The 21,687-nt window shown below is 36.5% G+C and overlaps 1 protein-coding gene across 2 annotated transcripts in view; it reads left to right on the top strand.

The window, feature by feature from the left end:
• Nucleotides 1-1,577: 1,577 nt before the first annotated feature.
• The window catches only part of LOC149796206 (uncharacterized), a 58,753-nt gene continuing 38,643 nt past the window's right edge, over nt 1,578-21,687 (top strand). For both annotated transcript variants that reach the window (XM_089966155.1, XM_089966153.1), the window contains exon 1: nt 1,578-1,877. In XM_089966155.1, the coding sequence (XP_089822281.1) occupies nt 1,823-1,877 (55 nt within the window). In that variant the 5' untranslated portion in view covers nt 1,578-1,822. The remainder of the gene's footprint in view (nt 1,878-21,687) is intronic.

Here is a 21,687-nt window from a genome sequence, read left to right as displayed (position 1 = left end):
ACCAGCGAAAAAATCCTATTTGAGTAAGTTTGGTCTTTCATAAGACAACTTTAGATGTTTTCTTTTTAGGCTTTTCGATGACTTATTAGTTACTTAGCAACGGTCTAATATTTAATTATGCTAAATCCATTTGAAATATTTGTAGCAACAAAATCACCAAATATAATTAAATGAAAAGAAAGAAAAAAATAATGACACCGAGTTTTGTCTTAATTTCTGTACAAAATGGTGAATAAGAAATTTCCATTAAACATTTTCAGAAATAATCTCCAAATATTTGTGGTTGGCCTTAAGGTCACTTTATATTCTTTTTAAGCACGTATTAGCTCCTTTTCCAGAAATCAAGAATTCTGTGGGCACCTTTGGGGCTATATAAATGGCCCTTTCAAATGAAATCCGACACTCCAGCACTGCTCTCCAATTCTAAGCAAAGTGCAAAGTGTTTTTTTTTTCTTCTTCTTCTTCCCCATATATTAAATGTGAGACAGTACATCAATCAATTAACAATTAATTGTATATGGTAATCAACAATCTGCAGGTTTACCCTGGCTGTACATGCACAGACAATAAACTAAAATATGTTACAAAGTTGCTGAATTAGGCTAATTTAATAATCACTTGCCGACTTTTTTCTCTAAGTTGTATAACAGCATAAGAAAATAGCAGGAATATTGGCTGCCAGATGAAGAAAAACTACGGAGAGGAAATTGATTACAGGAGGTGGGGACTTTCACTAATAATTTTAATATCGTCGACTACTAGTTTTACATAAAACAAAGAGAAAACAATGAAAGTACCAAAGAGGAGATCAAAATAATCACCGTAATCCTTTCTTCTCCACAATTTTACTGACGATAAGCATCGTAGTTTCTATGATATTTATCATCGTTATCTTCATCATCAGTTAGTCTATTCTAAGGTTTCCTTAAAACAGAGTGATTCCGCTAGTTGTGATGCTGGATGTAAAAGTATACAAGTTGGGTTTCATAAGGTTTGAGAGAGAGAGAGAGAGAGAGAGAGAGAGTAATAATCCACGTTCAGACATTGTAAGCATTTTGTCGTTTAATTAATGTTCCGTCGGGAAAAGGTACAACTGTTTGGTGTTATTGTAATTTTCAAATTTGACAAAGTTAATGCAAAATATATTCATCCCTAATGCTTCTATGAATAGTTTTTGACATCCTCTGCAATGTAGCACGAACGTCATAAAAATAATATTAGACGTGTAAAATGTCAAGTATATATCCATCATACGTCCGACTTAAAATATGATACCAGTAACGTTCGTATGTTTTCATTACTTTGGTAGACTTTTGTGACTCTAGCTCTTTTTATTTGCACCTAAACTTTAAACAGAGTTTCAAGACATATTGGTGTGTTTTCCCCCAGTAAACTGAGTCCCCCACCCCCCGTATTGATTATTATTGTCTAGGGAATTTTTAACCACTCTACTCCCATTCTACCCCCACCCCTGCGTGTTTTAATACACTAGAACACTGATCTGCTAGGGCATAACTGGTCATGTGATAGCTAATACAAGCATATTAAGGGGCACATAACTGAGGCGCTCTTTATCGTTTGTTTCCGATCGTGTACTTGAAAACACTGATTTCTTTTCAGTGACGGAAGTAAGGACTTGGTGTTAATCTCGAGTTATGAGTCGCGTTCACCGCCGGAAATACCCTTTCTGATACTTATTTTATTAGTAACTGTTAGATAGAGCATTGTGTGATGTTTTGTTCGTAATTTTTTCGTGTAAATGGATTTGATATTAGGGTGAAAAATACCCGCGAAACAGGTCAATCCAGGAGTTGCATATACCATGAACCCGCCACCACATCCTAAGGACTTGAAAGAATGGAAGGAGCGAATAAAAGGTATGTAATATTTTATTTTTGTTTAATCCTGCGTTTAGGACTGTATACACGACGTAATTGTTCGTTGTGATTGTTCTGTAAAATACCAATATGTCTCCGACTATCTATTCACCGCTAACATGTCTTCCAACGATCACGATTAACATATCCGATTTGAATATTAACTTCTTTGTGGGCCACGGGGGTAATGGGCTCCATGTTGTCAAGGTGAGCGATTTTTAATTCCAACAATGACCTACATTAACTATTTATTATGCACAGATGCGTCATAGTAAAAAGGACTGTCCGGTATCGATCAGTCGGGGGCATATAATGAGTTATTTGCAACATGTATATCTCTAACAGTGCACACCTTCGGAGGTACAAGCTATTTTTAGACAGCTAAGGTGTACTCATTTTGGTTATATGACATCATAAAGACGCATACAAACAGGTAAACAACTAATGAAAATAAGAAAAAATATACATTGTGCAACGACCAGTGGATGAAATCTTCATTTTTGTATTCTTTCTACTTCGTTCTTTCCAAGCATATTTAAAAGGGACGTAAATGTATTAGGGAATGTTGCCATCTTTCTAGGTCAAACAGGTGAAATACATGTACAAGATATGAAGGCACAAGAACACGTTCGTGACTCGCACCTATTCCCATTATTTTTAACGTAAGCGTAACATGTACTCCCAATTTGGAATGTCAGCCATTCACATGATTCATTCATGCCATTCAAGCATTGAAATTACTGTTTGTTATTCATCGAAATTACCTATTGAACATAAAAATAAGTAATTTTTTTTAAAAACCATATTTGTTTGAAAAACTTTGTCAAATAAAATCACATTTATATAATTTGGGGGATTCAGCAGAAATCATAAGCTCGTTAGCACTGTCTACCCAACAGTAACAAGAAAGAAAATATAACATCATAGATCACCACGCCGGCCCTAACAGTGCCACAGAAAATATGCATACACTTACATATAAAGCATACCAATGAATAAGAATTAATTAATTGCAATTCAAGTGGTTATGAGTTCAGTCAATTAATTAAATTTCTTAGTCACCCTAAAATAATTTTGCATAGCTAGAAATGTGTTTTTTTTTCAACAGTTAACATAGGGTTGCCAAATAATAATATTGCAATCGTAAGATCGAAAGGGAGTGTACATAGGAATTGATCTCTAATATCTTAATATTTAGAGCAGTCTAAAAGAAAGTGTTTAAAATTCTCAATTTTACCGCAGGGTCAGTACTTATTATTAGAGACATGATTCGTATATAAATCGTTATTTAAGTTACTACCGTTTTTGCTTAACCTAGCTTGCATAATCTGAGACCTTCTATCACAAGGGTAGTGGCAACATGGAGTGGGTTTATTTTATTGCGGTTTAAATAGGCTTTAAAATTATGTATTGAAGTGTTGTTTCTCACTTCAACTGTTAACAATTTCCATATTTGAATCGTAGAAGGTAGAAATGAATTGCAGTGCAATGTCGTTCTACACACTGGGGGTCAAAGATCATTTGAAGATTGAATGGAGTAGGTCTCATGTTCGATAAATAAGGGCCGAATCAAGACTTGAAGAAGTGTGGAAAGTAGTCCGTGTTAAATTGAAATAACTGAAGCAGTTTATGCATTGCAATGGCGAGAATTGAGGCTTTCCCATCTAAGTGTGATTTACGGTGTGAAAGCTTTGCATACTAAGATAATGAATTGTATTGGTACATTAAGTCACTGTACTGGAACAATCGATATCCGTAAACAAAATGTAGCAACAAATACGCTCTCTTTCCATCTCCTATCATACTGTCAACCATGCATACTGGGAGGGTGTGTGGTGTATAATCTTCCTTAATTGAATAAGCTTCATTAAGTGCTATTCTTAATTAAATTTGACTTTAGGATATTTAAATGCTCCTCATTTAGGGATCTGAAATGTTCACAGTATACGTCGCTCGTGGCGATCGAGTCACCCGGTTCATGAAGATAAAAACTGTCAAATGTTGCTAAAATAAGCATTTATCCATTTATATTGTGACCAACTTGAAATTAACCCAAATATTTCATGTCTGAAAACATTAAAGATGGATTCTCATTTTTGTCAGAAATGGTCATCTCCGTTCTCAAAACGTTTCTTAAGAAGAAAACAAAACACGTACAAAGAAGAAGCATTTGATAGTAATAAAATATAAGAATTATCAGCAGCAGTTTTAAAACACTACGATTCTATGATATGCTTTAGAATGTAGTTAAGTGTGCTCTGTACTTTCATTTTTTTATATTTGCCTTCCTCTGTGCAATTTCGAACTTCACTTCTAAAAATATCAAACACAAATGCAATTCTTCTTGTAGTGAAACTGCTAGTCATTGTGTCAGTTTTGGATTAGCGAGATATACCCTTCTTTTTCCGCTGGCCTCGTCTCGAATGCAGGAGGTCGCGGGTTCGAACTGCAGCCGAGTCATACCAAAGACTTGTGAAATGGTACTTGCAGCTGCCTCGCTTGGCGCTCATTATTAAGAGGCTAGTGTTAGGACTGGTCGACCTGGTGTCAGGATAACGTGACTGGATGGGACATCATGCTACATGTCTGCAGCATGATGTCTCAGTGCTAGACATCACTATAAACTGCCACACTGCAGACATCGTAGCGATATGATTGGAAAATTGTTAGAGCAGATCACACACACACACACACACATTTGCCGTCCTCTCTCCAGTTTTTAACATGGCTTCTAACAATAGTAAACATAAATGCAATTCTTCCTGTAGTCATTATGTCAGTTTAGATTTAGAGATATATACCCTTTTTATCATTAATCGCGTGGAAGCCCGACACATATTTGCTCAGAAGTATAGGTTGAGTGTTGCAGTTGCACATTCATAGTTCCTGACATTCGAGGAATGATTTTGTAAGTAATCAACACAGCTACAAACTGGCTCTGTCTCTTCGAGTACTCACCCGTTCATCCATTTACGCTCTACACAAACATACATGATTCTTATATACATACGTACGGCAGGCTCGGGGAAAACCACTTGTCCTCTCGTCCTGACCTGGTACAAATTGGCTAGGGCCGCGCAAAAACGTGACTACGCACTCGTCCCCGTAGCCGAGTATATGCAGAATTTACATCTTGACAATAAATCGGAGTGTATTTTGTGCTCTTAACAATGGCCAAAGTTCAACACCGCTTGAAATTTGGTATGCGTCAGTTATAAAATAACCTTTGCCTACTTTTATAAGTGGATTGTAGAACATGTTGCAAAGGACGTGACTTCGTTTTTTTGTGGTTTTTAACACAGGTACCCGATGTAAGTTTCATGCTGGTGCGGTTAAATATTGTTGCCGTAAGATGTTGCAGTTTCTCAACAGTGACTGTTGGTTTTCCAGTGCACTTTGCATTGTCACTGATACATTGCAGTACTTTTGGCCTTATTTTGATGTGGAGAAAGTTCTGCATTCAACCATATGTCACAATCTTTGAGAGTAAGAACTCGGAGACGTTAAAATACAGAACATGTCAAAATGTTTTTATCTGGTTAAGCAATGTGACAGTTCCCCCGTGTTACCGGTATTTTCAAGACTAAAGCTTCATTGATACATTATCATGCCCTAGGAAAGACGTCAGCAGCGATTTCTGTATGCATGTAGTTAATTTTCACAAGAAACATGTATTCTAATTACACTCCAGATGAGTAATGTGCCTTGGCGGAGTCTTACCAACTTTCACATACTGCATGCCGTTTGAATCATTGTATGGAGCAGATAATTTCTAGACAACAGCTGATTGGTCGAAATCTAGTTTGGGTAATGGCCTGAATATGTAACAGTTACATGTATTTTGGTTAGTAAGCAATCTTCCTTTTTAATGGCGTTGTATTTTTCTGTCTGTATTATAACAGTGACCAAAACTGGATAATTTAGTTCGAAAGTTTGTGAAAATTGCGACTTTCAGTTTTAGAATTTTTCTTTTAAATGAAATTAGCTGACATCTTATTACGAAAAAAGTTATAAAGATAAAAATATAACATCCTGTTTACTTTGGCGTGATTGCTTCAGTGACTTGAGTGGTTAGGGCGTCCGCCTCTGACGCGGGAGGTCCCGGTTTCGAATCCTGGCCAAGTCATATCAGGGACTTGTAAAAATGTTACAATCAGCTGCTTTGCAAAGCGTTTAAAGTTTCCCCATATCAAAAGGTTAAAAATGTGTAATATCTCGCTGAAAAGTAGAATAATGACACAGATTACTGAACCGTTTCACTGTAAACTCGAATACAACTAAGAAATCAGCTGTGTGTGCAGTTGCAATTTCTCCACTTACAAACCTTGTTTCATATTCTGTATTTATCCAAGGAACCATATATTAGAACATGTTATTTACCCGATGTAACAATAAGCTTGAATCAGGTAGATATTTTTATTGAAAGATAAATTGTCGTATTGTAGGACATTCTATAATTTCTTTGTTCGTAATTATCTTTTTGGTGCTTTTGCCTTCTTTTTACCATTTCTTGCTCGAACGGGTATGTGAGATCTACTTTAATTTTTTTCAGTTTCCGAAAAAAAATGTCTTGCGTGCGTTGTATTTAAACATTGTATGAGCATTGAAATGGAGAATTAAAAGTTGCTTTGAAGTTGGCAAGGAATTACCAGAAAGGCAACAATGAAAAATTACACCAGTCTGCCAAATAAGATGTTTCTTTCTCCCAGTAATGTAGCCAGCTATAGTCACGTTTAATATTGTACGAATATATCTTTCGCTACTAAAGTCTTTCAGCGATTTATAGATAGGATAAATTTTTTTGTTCATAATTGTTTTCATTTACTAGGCATGCTTCTAATAACTTACCGATATTTTGCTGCAGTGTATTGTGTGTGTGTGTGCTGTTTTGAATGTGTTTTCTTTCTCAGTCTTATCCCTATGTCACTCTTTTACACAACTTCTGCAGTTGAAGTAAATATGGAAATGGAAAGCTCAGCTTCCGGAATTCAAACCATGTTGTATATGTGCACCATACAATTAGTATAACCAAAGTAATGCAAAATACATATTTTTGGGGGCCCCGAGTGGCCGAGTGGTCTAAAGCGCTCTCCGTTACGGATCACTGCCATCTCACCTCTGTCTGCGTAGGTTCGAGTCTCGGATTCGGCCAATGTGGGTATGTGAGAAAGCTTGCCAGTAGCTTCTCGAGGGTCGGTGGTTCTTTCCGGGGATTTCCTGGGTTCTTCCTCCACCATTAATACTGGCCGCCATGTATAGCCTATCTTGTGCTGAAAAATGGCGTTAAAACATACAACAACAACAGCAACATATTTTCGTTGTGTTTTTTTATCTTAAAAATTTAAATATGCAGTAAAATTGGTTGTGGGGAAGCTTTAATGAAAATGTCGCTTCTTCGCAAAGAACAGAATATGTACATTGCAAAGTAGAAGGGTTTTACTGTCCTACGAAAATCTTGCAGTTTGGTAAATGTTGAGAGGTAGCGTTTGGTGTTCAAACACAAATGTGTACATCATACGATGCATTCGGACACACATATTTTATCCATGGACACATTATGGTAGCTGAACCGGACTAATCAGAAGATAGGATTCTAACCCGTACGCTTTAGGTTGCGAGCTTACCACCTGGCTCCCTGCTGAGAAGGAAGCCATTGATTGGTCAGAAGGATTAAATGCTTGGATAGAATGGAGAGGATATTCTGTATCCGACTGGAGTTTCCTAGTTCCTTATTGCAGACCTTTGAATTAATTAATAGGAAACAAATATAGCCGTTTTAGACACAAATGAATCCGTTCTAAAGTATATTAGAAGTAACTTTTGAAACTTAAATGCCTGAGGAAGATATATTCCGTCATCAAAATTTGCTGGATGTATGATGTAAGTTTGTTATCGCCTCATACAAAAGTTTGTTCCCTTCCGATCGTGTCATAGCTCATTGGGGTCATTACGGTTCATATTAGGCTGTTGCAAATATGAAATGTAATAACTCGAACAAGCTGTGTCTCGAAGTAAAGTTAGTTTGCTCCAGTTATGTAACGTAGCGCTGTAATTAGGGTTTCTGAAAAACTGTCATTTTTGAAAAACAGCTGTTTACTGTTTTCAATTTTCAAAAAACAGCTGTTAACAGCTGTTTTTACTGTTTTTTTCCTTATTTTCACTAATTTTACAGTCAGTAGCTTATTTTTGTGATGAACACCGTTTTATTATATATCTTTCGTGATAAGTTGTAAATCAATACATTTTTACTTCTTATAATAATATTTCAAGAATACAAGTGCATTAAGCGACTTGTCTGAGAGACGCGATCTTAATTTTTGTACAGAAATTCGTACAGACCGAAAAAACTCTTTCAACGTCCGTTGATGTCGGTTTAATGGATAGAATTGCGTTGTACAATTTCTGGAGATTTTCAGTGCGCTGGCCAGAGTTCCTGAAGAGCGTGAATTCGGACTTGAGCCATTTGAAACTGTCTTGCCCTCCGACTGCAATTGATGATCCATCTTTTTGAAGCAACAAATTCAGTTCATCTTGAAGAGACAAGTTCACACTTTCAGCATCATTTGACGACTGTTCGATGACATCTTCTACATCGTTGACTTCAAATAGACGAGACGCTAGATTTCCTGCGAAATTTAGCGTGGTTTTTGACGGGGCGACAGACGGATCTTTGAGACTGCGCAGGAGGTTCATGACATCATTGTTCAATCGCTCTTCAACGCGACACTTCAAATTTTCCATGAGTTTGGTACTAATGTCATTATTCAGGTTAGAGAGCTTGTTGAACATGAATTCTAAAATTGTGTCAGCACTCATCAACGTCGCGTCTTCTCGACTTAGATTCTCAACAGCAAGTTTCACAGGTTCCATTGCCTTCAGAAGAGTTTTGAGAGCGTCAAAATCCAATGTCTCAATTATTTCCAGCGCCTTGAATTCGGTTAGTTCTCTTATTGTTCACGGGCTCTTCCTTGGATGTACGCCCTCCAGCAGGTTTATCAAAATCAATTCTATGTATTTTCAGATGATTCTTCAACGTTGTCGTGGAGTTTCCAGAACATTTGATGATTTTATTGCATCGTCCACATTGACCTTCTAGCTCTTTTGTAATTGGATTCTTTCGTTTTGCGGCGTATTCCCAAACTGAAGACATGGCTGAAAAGAACATCAATATTTGCTGATGCCACAAGATCAATTTAATTAATATCTTACTTGATTTTTGAAAAATTGCTCTTTTAGTTTTTGGCCAATTTGATAAAATCATCATAACAAATCACTTACACATTCAAAAGAAATTTTAAAAAATTTGTTTTCCGTTACATATTTCATATCCATAATGAACGTGTAGGAAATTATCTTAGCACGTTCGCCACGAAGAGCGTGCGGAATACACAAAAACAAAACTCACGAGTCTAGAAGCGGCTTGTATTCACTATTTACTATTTACTTGTTCCTCGGCCCACCCGCACGAGAAACGCACCAGTCCTTCACTGGCTGGGCACGCTACCCCAAGCCGAACTCACCGCCGATCTGACCGTCTCTCTGTGGTCGTCACCACCTCTCCACCGGCCTGACCGTCTCTCTTCGCGGTCTGCTTCCAACTGACGTCTCGTCGTCTCTGTCCCGGTCTTCTCCTCCCCCGAAACTCAATCCGCTCCTCCGGCGGGCTGAGCGAAGGTTCATTGTGCCTCATCTGGCGACGATGGGCCCACGATGGGCTAATCGCTAGTTCATTACGATGGTCTGCGGTTCCAGGCCCACGACGGGCCAAGTAGACCTGCACACCTGCGTTCTGCAGTATGCGCCAAGCCAATGACAGATCCTGCACTCCACGTGTAGAATGCAGACCGCGATGACTAGCAAGCCGAGCAACCCGATGGCCAAGCCCGGCACAACGATGAAGCCGGCCACGACCACAGAACGTTGGAGCTTCAGTTGTAGTATATTTTTGTTTAAAAATTTCCGTTAGAAACAGTAAAACAGTTAGAAAAAAAAACGGCTGATTACTGTTTTTTGATTTTGGACGAAAAACAGCAGTTTTACTGTTACTGTTAAACAGTTACCAGAAACCCTAGCTGTAATTTAATATCCACCGAAATTTCTATATATTTATTTCTAGGCGGGTCTCCTTAAAATGCATTTTTAATACTGTGCTCTTAGTATCTTATAATAGCTATTACATATTTTTGAATATGAAAAGTAATATTATTCATTCTTGACTAAGAATTCATTCTCTCATACCCGACTAAACTGAAGTGAATTGAGGATAAGTTCTCATTTCGCATTATATAAAGGGTCGCTTTATTTTGAATGTTCTTGTACTTAAAGACCGCTCTGGTGGCCTAGTGGTTAGAGCGTCCGCCTTGGATGCGGGAGGTCGTAGGTTCGATCCCCGGTCGAGTCATACCAAAGACTTACAAAAATAGTATTAACAGCTGCTTCGCTTGGCGCTCAGCATTAAGAGGTTAGTGTTAGGACTGGTTGGCTTGGTGTCAGGATAATGTGACTGGGTGGGACTTCATGCTACATGTCTGCGGCATGATGCCCCAGTGCTAAACATACTATAAACTGTCACACTGCAGACATCGTAGCGATATGACTGAAAACTTGTTAAAGCTGTTAAAAATCCAAATCACAGACATACACATCATGTACTTAAATGATTTTGTGGGAAGTAGTTGTTTCTGCATATAAGTTTTGTTTTGAAAACGGATTCCTAAATTTGATGTCTAATAATTTGATAACTCCAGTATACATAGATGGATATATAGACAGTATATAATAACGCGCTATAAGGACCTTCATTATAACACGGTTGATGTTATAAGGCGAATATGGTCATAAATCCAATCTCATGAGATGATAGTAAAAATATGTCGATCGTGTACTTCGTTATAAAGTGGTCATTAATAAGGTGGTATACGCTCTGTTTCTCGTGAGCAGCATTTAAAATTTGGTTGTACTGCATTTTTGATAGCAAGGGAGCATTATATATACGGTTCCTCTAACCTTTCCCAATTAGTTGTAGATATGTGGGCTGTTATATTGGGGTGTAACCCTCCACAATATAACCTTCCAAATACACTGGTCAACAGTGAAATCATTACTGACTTGAAAAGGCCCTAATCTGTAGTATTTTGGTGTGCCGAACACGAATATAACCGTGAAAAATTTGTATTGGCTCTCGTTTTGAAGATATTCATATACCTCATTTTCTATGTTTCACTGTGTAAATTTCTCCAGTAGGACTGCAGCAACATCCGGAATAATGATGTAACATTGCATAATACCATCATGCTCACATCATCCACAGTTGATTGCATCATTTTCTGATGCAATGCAATACTAATGCCATGCGGCTGCTGAAGTAAGTTGACGTCAGCAGTGTACTATACATGTGTAGGCCTATTATACTAATGCCAGGCGGCTGCTGAAGCTGACGTAAGCAGTGTACTATATAAAGCCCAATCAGATAGGTTCAGCATTTAAAATATTTTAGACGTTGTGCGAGCCAGTTCAAGCTACTGTTACATAAAACTTATTATTTTATCCATTTACGTACAATAAAGAACAGTAATGCCTCGAAAGTGTGTTAATACCGCGGACAATTTTTGCTATATTTGTGGGGAAGTGACATTTGCCAACCAGAAGAAAAGTATCAATTCTCAAGTGAAGAAGGCATATCATCTTTACTTCGGATGCAAGGTTGGTGACCAAGACAAGCCTTGGGCTCCGCATATATGCTGTGCTACATGTACAACACAGCTTTCACAGTGGTTGAATTGCAAAAGGTCATCAATGCCGTTTGCAGTCCCAATGGTGTGGAGAGAGCCAAGCAACCACCTAAATGACTGTTACTTCTGCTTGGTTCCTCCTCTTTCCGGCGGAATAACGAAGCGAAAGAAGTCGAGAATAGTCTACCCAAACATTCCGTCTGCATTGAGACCAGTTCCACATGGTGAGGGACTTCCTATTCCAGAACCTCCAGCAGAATATTCTCTTGATTCATCTGACGAAGACAAAGGTGAGTCGACCTGTTCTTCTCCTGGTCCATCAGCATGCAGTGATCCAGATTTTCACTGTGGTGCATCATCAACCCCACACAGAATAACACAGGAAGAACTAAATGACCTGATTCGTGATTTGGACTTATCAAAGAACAAGGCAGAATTGCTAGGATCAAGACTCCAACAATGGAATCTTCTAGAAGAAGATGTCACAATTACTGCATATCGAAAGCGCCACCAGCAATTGGAGCCTTTCTTCAGAAAGGAAAGTAATCTGATATTCTGTTCCGATATTGAGGGCCTCATGAATGCTTTAAAAATCACTCATGACCCACAAGAATGGAGACTATTTGTGGACTCTTCGAAACTGAGTCTCAAGGCTGTGCTTTTGCACAATGGAAACATTCTTCCATCTATTCCAGTAGCGTATGCTGTCCACATGAAAGAGACATACGATAACTTAAGGCAGCTACTGAATTCCATTGAGTATAACAAGTACAGCTGGCACCTCTGTGGTGATTTGAAGGTAGTTGCCCTTTTAATGGGACTGCAGCAAGGATATACAAAATACATGTGTTTCTTATGCGAGTGGGATAGCCGAGCAAGGGAAATGCACTACATGAGGAAGGAATGGACTCACAGGCAGAATGTAGCCATTGGAGAGAAGAATATCCAACACCCAGCTCTGGTTGAGGCTCAGAAAATCTTGCTACCACCCCTTCACATCAAACTAGGTTTGATGAAGAACTTCGTGAAAGCCATTGACCGGACTTTGCCAGCATTCCGATACCTGCATGAAAAATTCCCTCGACTCAGCGAAGCAAAGATTAAAGAGGGAGTTTTTGTGGGTCCTCAGATTCGAGAGCTTTTCAAAGATGACCGGTTCAACAACTTGCTGGAAGGTGACGCGAAACAAGCATGGAATGCTTTTCGCCTAGTTTCTACAAACTTCCTCGGAAATGTTAGGGCAGAAAACTATAAGGAACTAGTAGAAGACATGTTGATGAAGTATAAGAAACTTGGCTGCAATATGTCTCTAAAGATTCACTTCCTTCATTCCCATTTGGATTTCTTTCCTAGCAACTGTGGTATTGTTAGTGATGAACACGGCGAACGTTTTCATCAAGATATCGCAACAATGGAACAAAGATACCAGGGAAAATGGTCCACTACAATGCTGGCTGACTACTGCTGGACACTCCTCAGAGATGCTCCCGAACAGCTGTACAAGAGACAGGCGAAGAAATCTAAGATGTAGTCAATGACTTGATTTTTTATAGGTAGGCTATTACAGTTGACCTTTTACTATTGGAATGCATTTCGTTATGTAAACATTAATTTCTTGCAGATTACAAAAAAACTAGAGCCAATTTTGCAATTTGACTGTCATATTCGTGTTCAGCACATAAAAATTGATAAGAATTGACTAATTTTATTTCAGTAACATGACTTTTGTAAAAATTTGTTGTCCAGTGATACCTAAACTGTTAGAGGAAACAAGGACTATCCAGCTCTTCATTTTCAGTCATCACCCAACCCAAACGTCTACGCACACATGCGTCTGATTGTGCAGTGACCCCATTCCAGTTCGGTTGTGCGCGTTGTCGGACGACCATTTTTCGTAACTCAAATTTTTAAATCGTTATCACAAACCGTGTTGGAAGAGTTGCGCGATATTTTCAAATGCAATAACCGACGGAAGGATAGCATAGTCACCTTTTTTTGGAAAAGAGTGAGGATGATGCTTTAAATACAACATTCTAATGGTATCGTCATTTTGTATGATGAGCACTTGCTTGCTCAGTAGCATATCACACAGCTTAACTAAAATCAGTTCCTGGGAGTTGCGATAGTTTAGATGATAGAGCGTCAGACTCGAACTCCAAGTGCCGTGGATTCGAAACCTGCCCAGGCCTCTGGTTGGCTGCCAAGCGTGTCCTTGGGAAAGACACGTAGCACCTTTTCCTTTGCAGGATATAGCCAGTAAATGTGTTTAGCGAGTCCCTTAAAACCAACAAAAGCTACAACAAAAAAAACAAGAGGCACATTGAATTGGTTGACATAATCCAGAATTCGATATTTGTTCGTAATAGCCAGATTAGGCACTATTGCAGGCCTGCCAGATGCCAAGGGATCATGGGGTCTGATGTACGTTTCTTAGGCAGAGACCCCCACACCACCCCGGAAAAATTGTACTTGCACTGATATATTGAAAACAGTTGCGTAGCACCCTGCATATCCCATCAAACAACTTTTTTTTAAATGGAAGGGGCTCCAGAGTTTAGTTTTGTGGAGGAGATATATGGGGCGAGGTTCAGAAGTTATTGCCACACCACTGAAACTTAATTACATTTACTCTGATTTTCATTTGTACAAAACATAGGAACTATGAGTTGCTTGCGTACAACTTTTCTAATATTGGTATTGTTTACTTTAGTAAGATTGATTTTAGATGTAAAGATAACCTGTGTTTACAAAAACCAATAGGTATTTTGTTGAATTTAGGATCTAATAATTACTTTCTGACTGCTAGCTTGTTCATTACTAACTGAGGAAACGTGAACAAGACAGGCGTATATAGATTGAAAAAGAAAAGCAGAGCATATCGGATAGAGATAAGCTATACAAATAATAAACTCATGTAAATTGGAAACTTGAATTGATTATTCTAGACGTACACATTCAAATTCAACACATTCATAAGAAAATAACACATTACTGCATTAATTTCCATGATGCATATGTATGTACTTTTGCGAACGCACATACGCACGCACGCACACGTTTAGCTCGATAACAAGAACTAACGCAATGACAATGTTTTGTTTTATTTCTGCATTTTAATATTTTATTAAGTTATCACAGGTCGGGTGCTTTAAAAAAAAAAAACATTCCCATACACCGTATGTAAACAAACACATAAAATTATTCTCTTGTAAATTACAAACGATGCAAAACAGTGTTTTAAGATTCAAGTAACTAGAAGTATGCAGCAGAGAAACGTTACCACTTCTCTTTTCTTAGTTATCCCACCCAAAACATGCATCAGTGTTCCCAGCGCACGAACTATGACCACTTTGGAGAGTTCGAATTCTAAAACTAATACGTGCATCTGCTGAACACCCCATCATGTCCCGTACATTAAATCATCGCCCTTGAAAGTCGTACGAGCTGTGCGACATTACTGTATACACATGCACATGCGGTATATATATATATAACCAATGAATTTATAAATATAAATTGATTCTTGAGACAAAAGCTACTGAAATTCAAGTTGTGTTGTAAAGAGTGCATTGATTAATTGCTTGTCCATAATGCAGATACACATGACATGAAAATTAGTGCCGCTTTATACGCCTGCCAACTAATAACAAAAGGAAAATATTACCTCTTTAAAAATCCGGGATCAGATGGCTTCATAATCGATTGCAGCATCTTGTTATGAGTGTTCCATTATTACAGTCGCCCGGAACTCCCTCCCGGTAGATACCTTTGGTGTCTTATTATACGTACAGGTATCAAACAGTAAGGCGTCCAGACCTGTCAGTCATATGTCATGCTTTTCAAAATTTGTTCCATCCAGATCTCAGTTTATATGTGCTAAACCGTCAAGGCTTGACAAACAAGTAACTGTTGTTTTTTTTTTTTTTTTTTTTTGTTTTTTTTTTTTTATTAAGTAAATATTTGTGGCTTTGGTATTTTTAATTCCCGAGTTTTAGTTATATATATATATTGCTTCATCAGACTGAATGCAATATCATTGCTTACGTTGTTAAATATACTCTGTTTCTAAGTTATCAATGATATAAACAATATGACATAAACACGATGACGTCATAGCTTACACTTTTAACCTAATAATTGTCTTATTCTTTAACGAATAATTGACATGAAGATATGCATATACAGCACGGATTATTGGTATTTTAGTACATAAAAATACATAAAACTGGATCTTAAAGATACATATATCTCTGTTGATAACCATATCTAAACAGATATAACAGTTTTAATGTTTTTATTATTTTTATTATGTATAATGCACATTCAGAAAAAGATATAAAAAATGAAAAAGTATATATTGATATATTATTGACAAATGTTCAGTAGTTCATCAGAACTCAATATAGTAGAAAATTAAGGTGTGTATAATACTTATAATCAAGTGTTTTATAAATAATTAATCATAGTGTATTTAAATTTTTTTAAATGCACATGCATCTTTAAAGAATTAGTTAACTTATTTTTATGATAATAGTTTATACTTTCACTAGGTTAGTTATTCTGTAAATTCAAATAATATACAAATATTCTTAGTTAATTGTAATAAGGGGACATAATTTTTAAAAAATGATTAATGAATGTCGTATAGTGTTTTGGAATTTAGACCTTTAGGATATATTGTATTAAGACGGTAAATCCAATAGGGTCATTTAGCAGACGTTCCATCTCAAAATCAGCTATAACAATAGGGTGAAAGGAGAAATCTTGCAAAGTATGGGAACTCTTGTTAAAATGTGCGGCAACATGAGATGAGAATGATTGATCGATATCATTTTTTATGCCTGATCTATGTTGGTTCATGTGTTTAGAGATATTTGTTGACTGGTTTGTCCAATATATTGAATGAAACAATATTTGCATGTGATCAAACAAATAACATTTGATGTTGCACAGTTAGTATCACAAATCATATTAAACGTTTTTTTTTTTCGTATTATTATTGTTGAAATTTTTTCATGAACAAGGAAATGACATCTTGCCGAGTTTCCTTTTAATGAAAAATTTATACAAAGATCGGTATAGCATTGATAGAGCGTACATACTGTTCGTATATTTTAATTATATCACATACAAATGCATATATTTGCCCTTTGAACGGAGTTAAGATTTACTGCAGGCAGCTGTGTATGTACCGAGTGAATGAACTCCTCACATCACCCGAGTGTATCCGCTACAGAATGTAGTTCTGTGCCTTTTGTGGCTATTCAAAATCACCTTTGCCTATTGATAAATTGATTGTTTTCTTTTTTTAGTTTCTATTTTTCTCGACATTGATTAAATCAATATAATACACACGTATGATTTAAACACAAAAGATGGGTTTAAAGATGAAAGTAGAGCACTACAAACGCTTATAAAAGTCAGGTTGCCCGGGGCAAGCGGACTGGAATGCTGAACATGCCCTTGGGAAATTTAAACTTGCTCCAAATGCAATATTCGAACTTCAGTAAAGAAATTAGAAAAATATGGTATATTTTAAGGAAATCGCGTTACATTTTTTGAAACCTTGATTCCATTTACTATTCGACGGCACCTTAAAAACATATGCCGATAATTAAAGTTATCCGAAAATGATAGATATAAATAAATATGTACATATATATGTAGATTAGAAAGTAGTTAGAATGCAGATCTATTTGGAAAAGCATAAGTTGACATGTACATATATGGAAACCGATTAAGGGATAGGTAGACATGATTTTGGAAATAGCTTTTTGTTTCACTTTTTTAAGATCGAAATAATTAAAACAATCATATCAGTAACATATCAACGCCGGTTGGGGGTATGAGACTCTCCTATACTTCCCTAACATCAGACACGCTTTGAAAGAAATCGTCATGGTAATTATTCGTTGGAGACGTGTGTCTTTCATTCCCAAACACACACCTGTGGAAAACAATCTGACGAGTTGTAACTTTAGTAGTTAATGCTTACTGGCGACATGCGTCAAAACCATCATTGAAAAGCCAGGTTTTTTTTTTAGTCATCAGCCTGAGAAACAGCCCTAGGCTCACTGAGGAAGGGAAAGTCGCCGATTCTTGATATGTCAGAATATTCAAATTCTGGAGTCTGGATGGTAAGCTTCCAATTGTCAAGAAGCGGAAGGATTTTAAACAGAACAAAGGAATTAGACTGGTAGAGGATGTGACCAGGATGAATACTGAACTTATCAGTAAATTATCCAGGTATCAGGACATTGATAGTGCATGGTACTTTAATGGATATGTGTATGGTAAAACCAAATCAGGAAAAAGGATAACAATTTGACACCTATGATGAAATTGATGAGAACATTAGAATATATTTGTAATATGCAACTCTATGAACTTATGAAATTGACCAAATAGGTTTGTGAACTTTCGTTTTGATACTTCTTTTTCTACTCTAAATTGTTTTAATATTTTTTTATAAGACACTTCTTTCCCTCACCAGTTTTGTCCTTAATTAATAGATTTGTTTATTCGCTCTTCCATTATGTCATATCTCTCTCTAATCAATTCAATCACTTCTTCATAAATCATCTTTCACTCATATACACATTCATTTACTCAGTCGTTTACTCACCTTATTCAACACTACTCTTCCACGTTCAATTTTCCAGTCTCCCATTCTTGCTCATTCAATCAGCCACCACTTCCATGTATGCTCTCATTCATAATTTTTGTCTTCCCTTTTACCCTTTCTTTCATTCATTAATTTGTAATTTATACTCTTATTAATCTATGCCTATTGGTTTGCAAAACTGTCTTAGCTCCGGAAAGGTCTGTCAGAGGTGCATAAGAGTTATTGCAAATGGAGTTGCTTCACTTGTTGACTATCGTATACTGTATCAGTGTTAAATGCAGCCAAATCTACAGCATGTACTGTAACACCATGGATGATTTTATTATGGACGTTTGTATTCTGTGTGAGTGTGAAAGCCATGCATATGATAAACTCAAGGTGATAATTACTTCATACATTCCTATACAAGAATATGTATATGTAAAATTTCTGCTGTTTTCATGGATAATAACATAAAAAATTATATCTATAAATGTTAGAGGCCTGCAAGGTTCCGTCTTCAAACGAAGGGACATTTTCCACTTGGTAAAACAAAAGAATGTATTTACAGTATGCTTACAAGAAACTCATAGTACAAAGAATGATGAAATATATTGGGCAGCTGAATGGGGATACAGATGTATATTTAGCCACTGCTATTGCTGGGGTTGCAATATTTTTAGATATACTTTTGAATTCATAATTCATAAAGATGTGACAGTCAAGGGAGATTTATTGTTTTAGATATTACAGTTAATGGCAACAGAATAACCCTCGTGAATTTGTAAGGTTACAATGATGATAATCCTAGCTTTTTTTAGAAAGTTAAAGTAGGAGATCTATAATGTGCGGAGACTGGAACACTGTTCAAGACTTAGATTTGGATTCTTATAATATTTTACATGACAAACACCAACAGTCTAGGGCAGCGATTCAAGATCTGAAAAACGAATTGGAATTAATTGATCCCTGGCGAAATTCCAACCAAGACTTAAAGATGTATATCTGGAGGCAAAACATCTCCCTTGAGACAAAGTAGTTTAGATTACTTTCTTGTATCGGATGACATTCATGTGAATACAGCTGATGCGTGCATCTTACCAGGGTATAAAACTGATCATTCAGCAATTGTTTTAAACGTGGCTTCTTTAATGTGTCCAAGGGGAAAAGGATATTGTAAATTTAATGCCCAGCTGTTGAGGAACATTCAGTATACTGATTTGGTCAAAGAGTGTATAACTGACGCTGTAAATGAATATTATGTAGGGGAAATAAAGATGACTATCTCCATGTTTTTCTTTCCTGATTTGATCAAATGTTCTTTGAAATTTTGAAAATGAAAATAAGATCTGAAACTGTATGTTATTCTATTGAGCAGGAAATAATAGAAATTCAGGGTTGGGGGGACTGTCGAATAACATAGATGGGGAAACTCTGGAAAATTTAGAGATAAAAAAGCAGAATTAGAGGAATCTAGGAAACAAGAAATGGAAGGTGTTATATTAAGATCTAAAGCTAGATGGTACAAATTTGGGCGGGGGGAGTACAAAGTACTTTTTAAATCTTGAAAAAAGATACAACGTCAATAAGACAATGAAGGAAATTATTTTAGGTGATGGGACAAATATATCTGACCATATATATATTTTAGAAACTCAAAAACAGTTTTATATGGAACTGTACAAAAGTAGAATTGCTCAGCTTGATGATGAGGCTACTCAAGAAACTCGAAATAGATTTTTTGATCACAATATTAAACTTAGTTAAGAGAAAAGAAAATCATGCGAGGGTCTGCTTACAATCAATGAAGTCGGTATGTCTCTAAAACGGATGGAAAATGGAAAAAGTCCTGGCTCAGATGGGTTTACTGTAGAGTTCTATAAATTCTTTTGGAAGTCTCTTGGGGTGGGGTGGGAGATTTATATACAGATCAATAAATTACGGATATAATGTAGGAAAACTTTCAGATTTTCAGACTCAAGGAGTCATCACATGTCTACCAAAGAAAGAAAAAGATCTGAAGACCTATATCACTTTTAAATATTGACTATAAGATTGCTTTGGGAGCCATTGCAGCTAGGATTAAAAAGGTTCTTCCATCAATAATCTGTGATACTCAGAAAGGATAAATGAAGGATAGATACACTGGAGAAAATACCGGGCTATTATACGATATCATGAACCAACTGAGAATGAAATAGATATGGTTTCTTATAGTTAATAGACTTTGAAAAAAAAACTTTGACTCCGTTAACTTGACCTTTGTGTAAGAGGCTTTACGATCTTTTATCTTTCGCGATTCTGTTGTAAGTGGTTTAAACTGTTTTGTAATGACTCTAAAAGTTGTGCTCTAAATAATGGGCATGTATCATCTTTTTTTAGACTTGAAAGAGGATATCAAGGAGATCATTTTGCACCTTATTTGTTTATCACTGGGGTTGAGATTTTAGCTATAAATTTAAAGCAAAATGTGGATGCACGGGGACTGATCTTTGACGTCAGTGAATATAACTTGGATCAGTATGCCGATGACGCTTTTATTCTTCTTGATGGATCTCAACATTCTCTTAAAGTAGCTATGACTATCTTGTAAGGTTTCTTTCTATTATCTGGACTTAAATGAAACACTACAAAAAATAAACTTTTTGGATTGCAAACAGGAAATTTTCTAATGAAAGAATATGTCCCGAAACGGGCCTAATTTGGTCATCTTCTAACTTTACACTCCTTGGCATAGATTTTTCTCCAGATTTACAACAAATGGTGGAAATTAATTATATGAAGAAAAAAAAGCTAACAAAAGGCAAAACGAATACTGGCAAGCTGGTGCCAAAGAATCTATCAATAGTTGGTAAGGTTATTTTGTAAAAACTCTTGTTCTGTCCATATTCCTACATCTTTTTTCAGCACTTCCAAATCCGTCAACAAATGTTGAAGCAGAACTTAAATCGCACATTGTTAAAATTTGTATGGGGTGGAAAAGTAGATAGAATAAAACGTGATATACTAGTATCCACAGAAGATGAGGGAGGACTAAATATGATACACATATTTTCATTCATTAGGTATATTAAGATAATATGGGTAAAAAGATTGCCGGAAAAGGAAAATGGAACGTGGCAGAACTTAGTTAATACAACTATACTCAGAAATAAAAAGGATATTTGGAATTTAGGGAGAAGGGAATTAAATGAAATTAGTAAGCTCATTAAAAACAGTTTTTGGAGAGATGTAATTTTGGCAATATCTAATCGGAAAGAGGAACCGCAAAGTCCAAACGAGTATCTATCCATGAGTATTTTAAATTTTGTCCCCCTTAAAATGTTCTATCAATACAAATCCTGGACAGAAGCTGGTTTTGAAATTCTGAATGATCTAGTAGATGATCACGGTAATTTAATACCTTTTGAAATAATAAAACAAAAGACTAGGAGCGATGATTTCTTGAAATACCGCTCCTTAATATCCAAAATTC

Source organism: Sinohyriopsis cumingii, chromosome 7 (assembly GCF_028554795.1).
Source record: "Sinohyriopsis cumingii isolate HCF-2022 chromosome 7, ASM2855479v2, whole genome shotgun sequence".
Classification (NCBI taxonomy): domain Eukaryota; kingdom Metazoa; phylum Mollusca; class Bivalvia; order Unionida; family Unionidae; genus Sinohyriopsis; species Sinohyriopsis cumingii.
The sequence above is the reverse complement of the archived record's forward strand: the minus strand, read 5'-3'. Positions and strand labels throughout refer to the sequence as shown.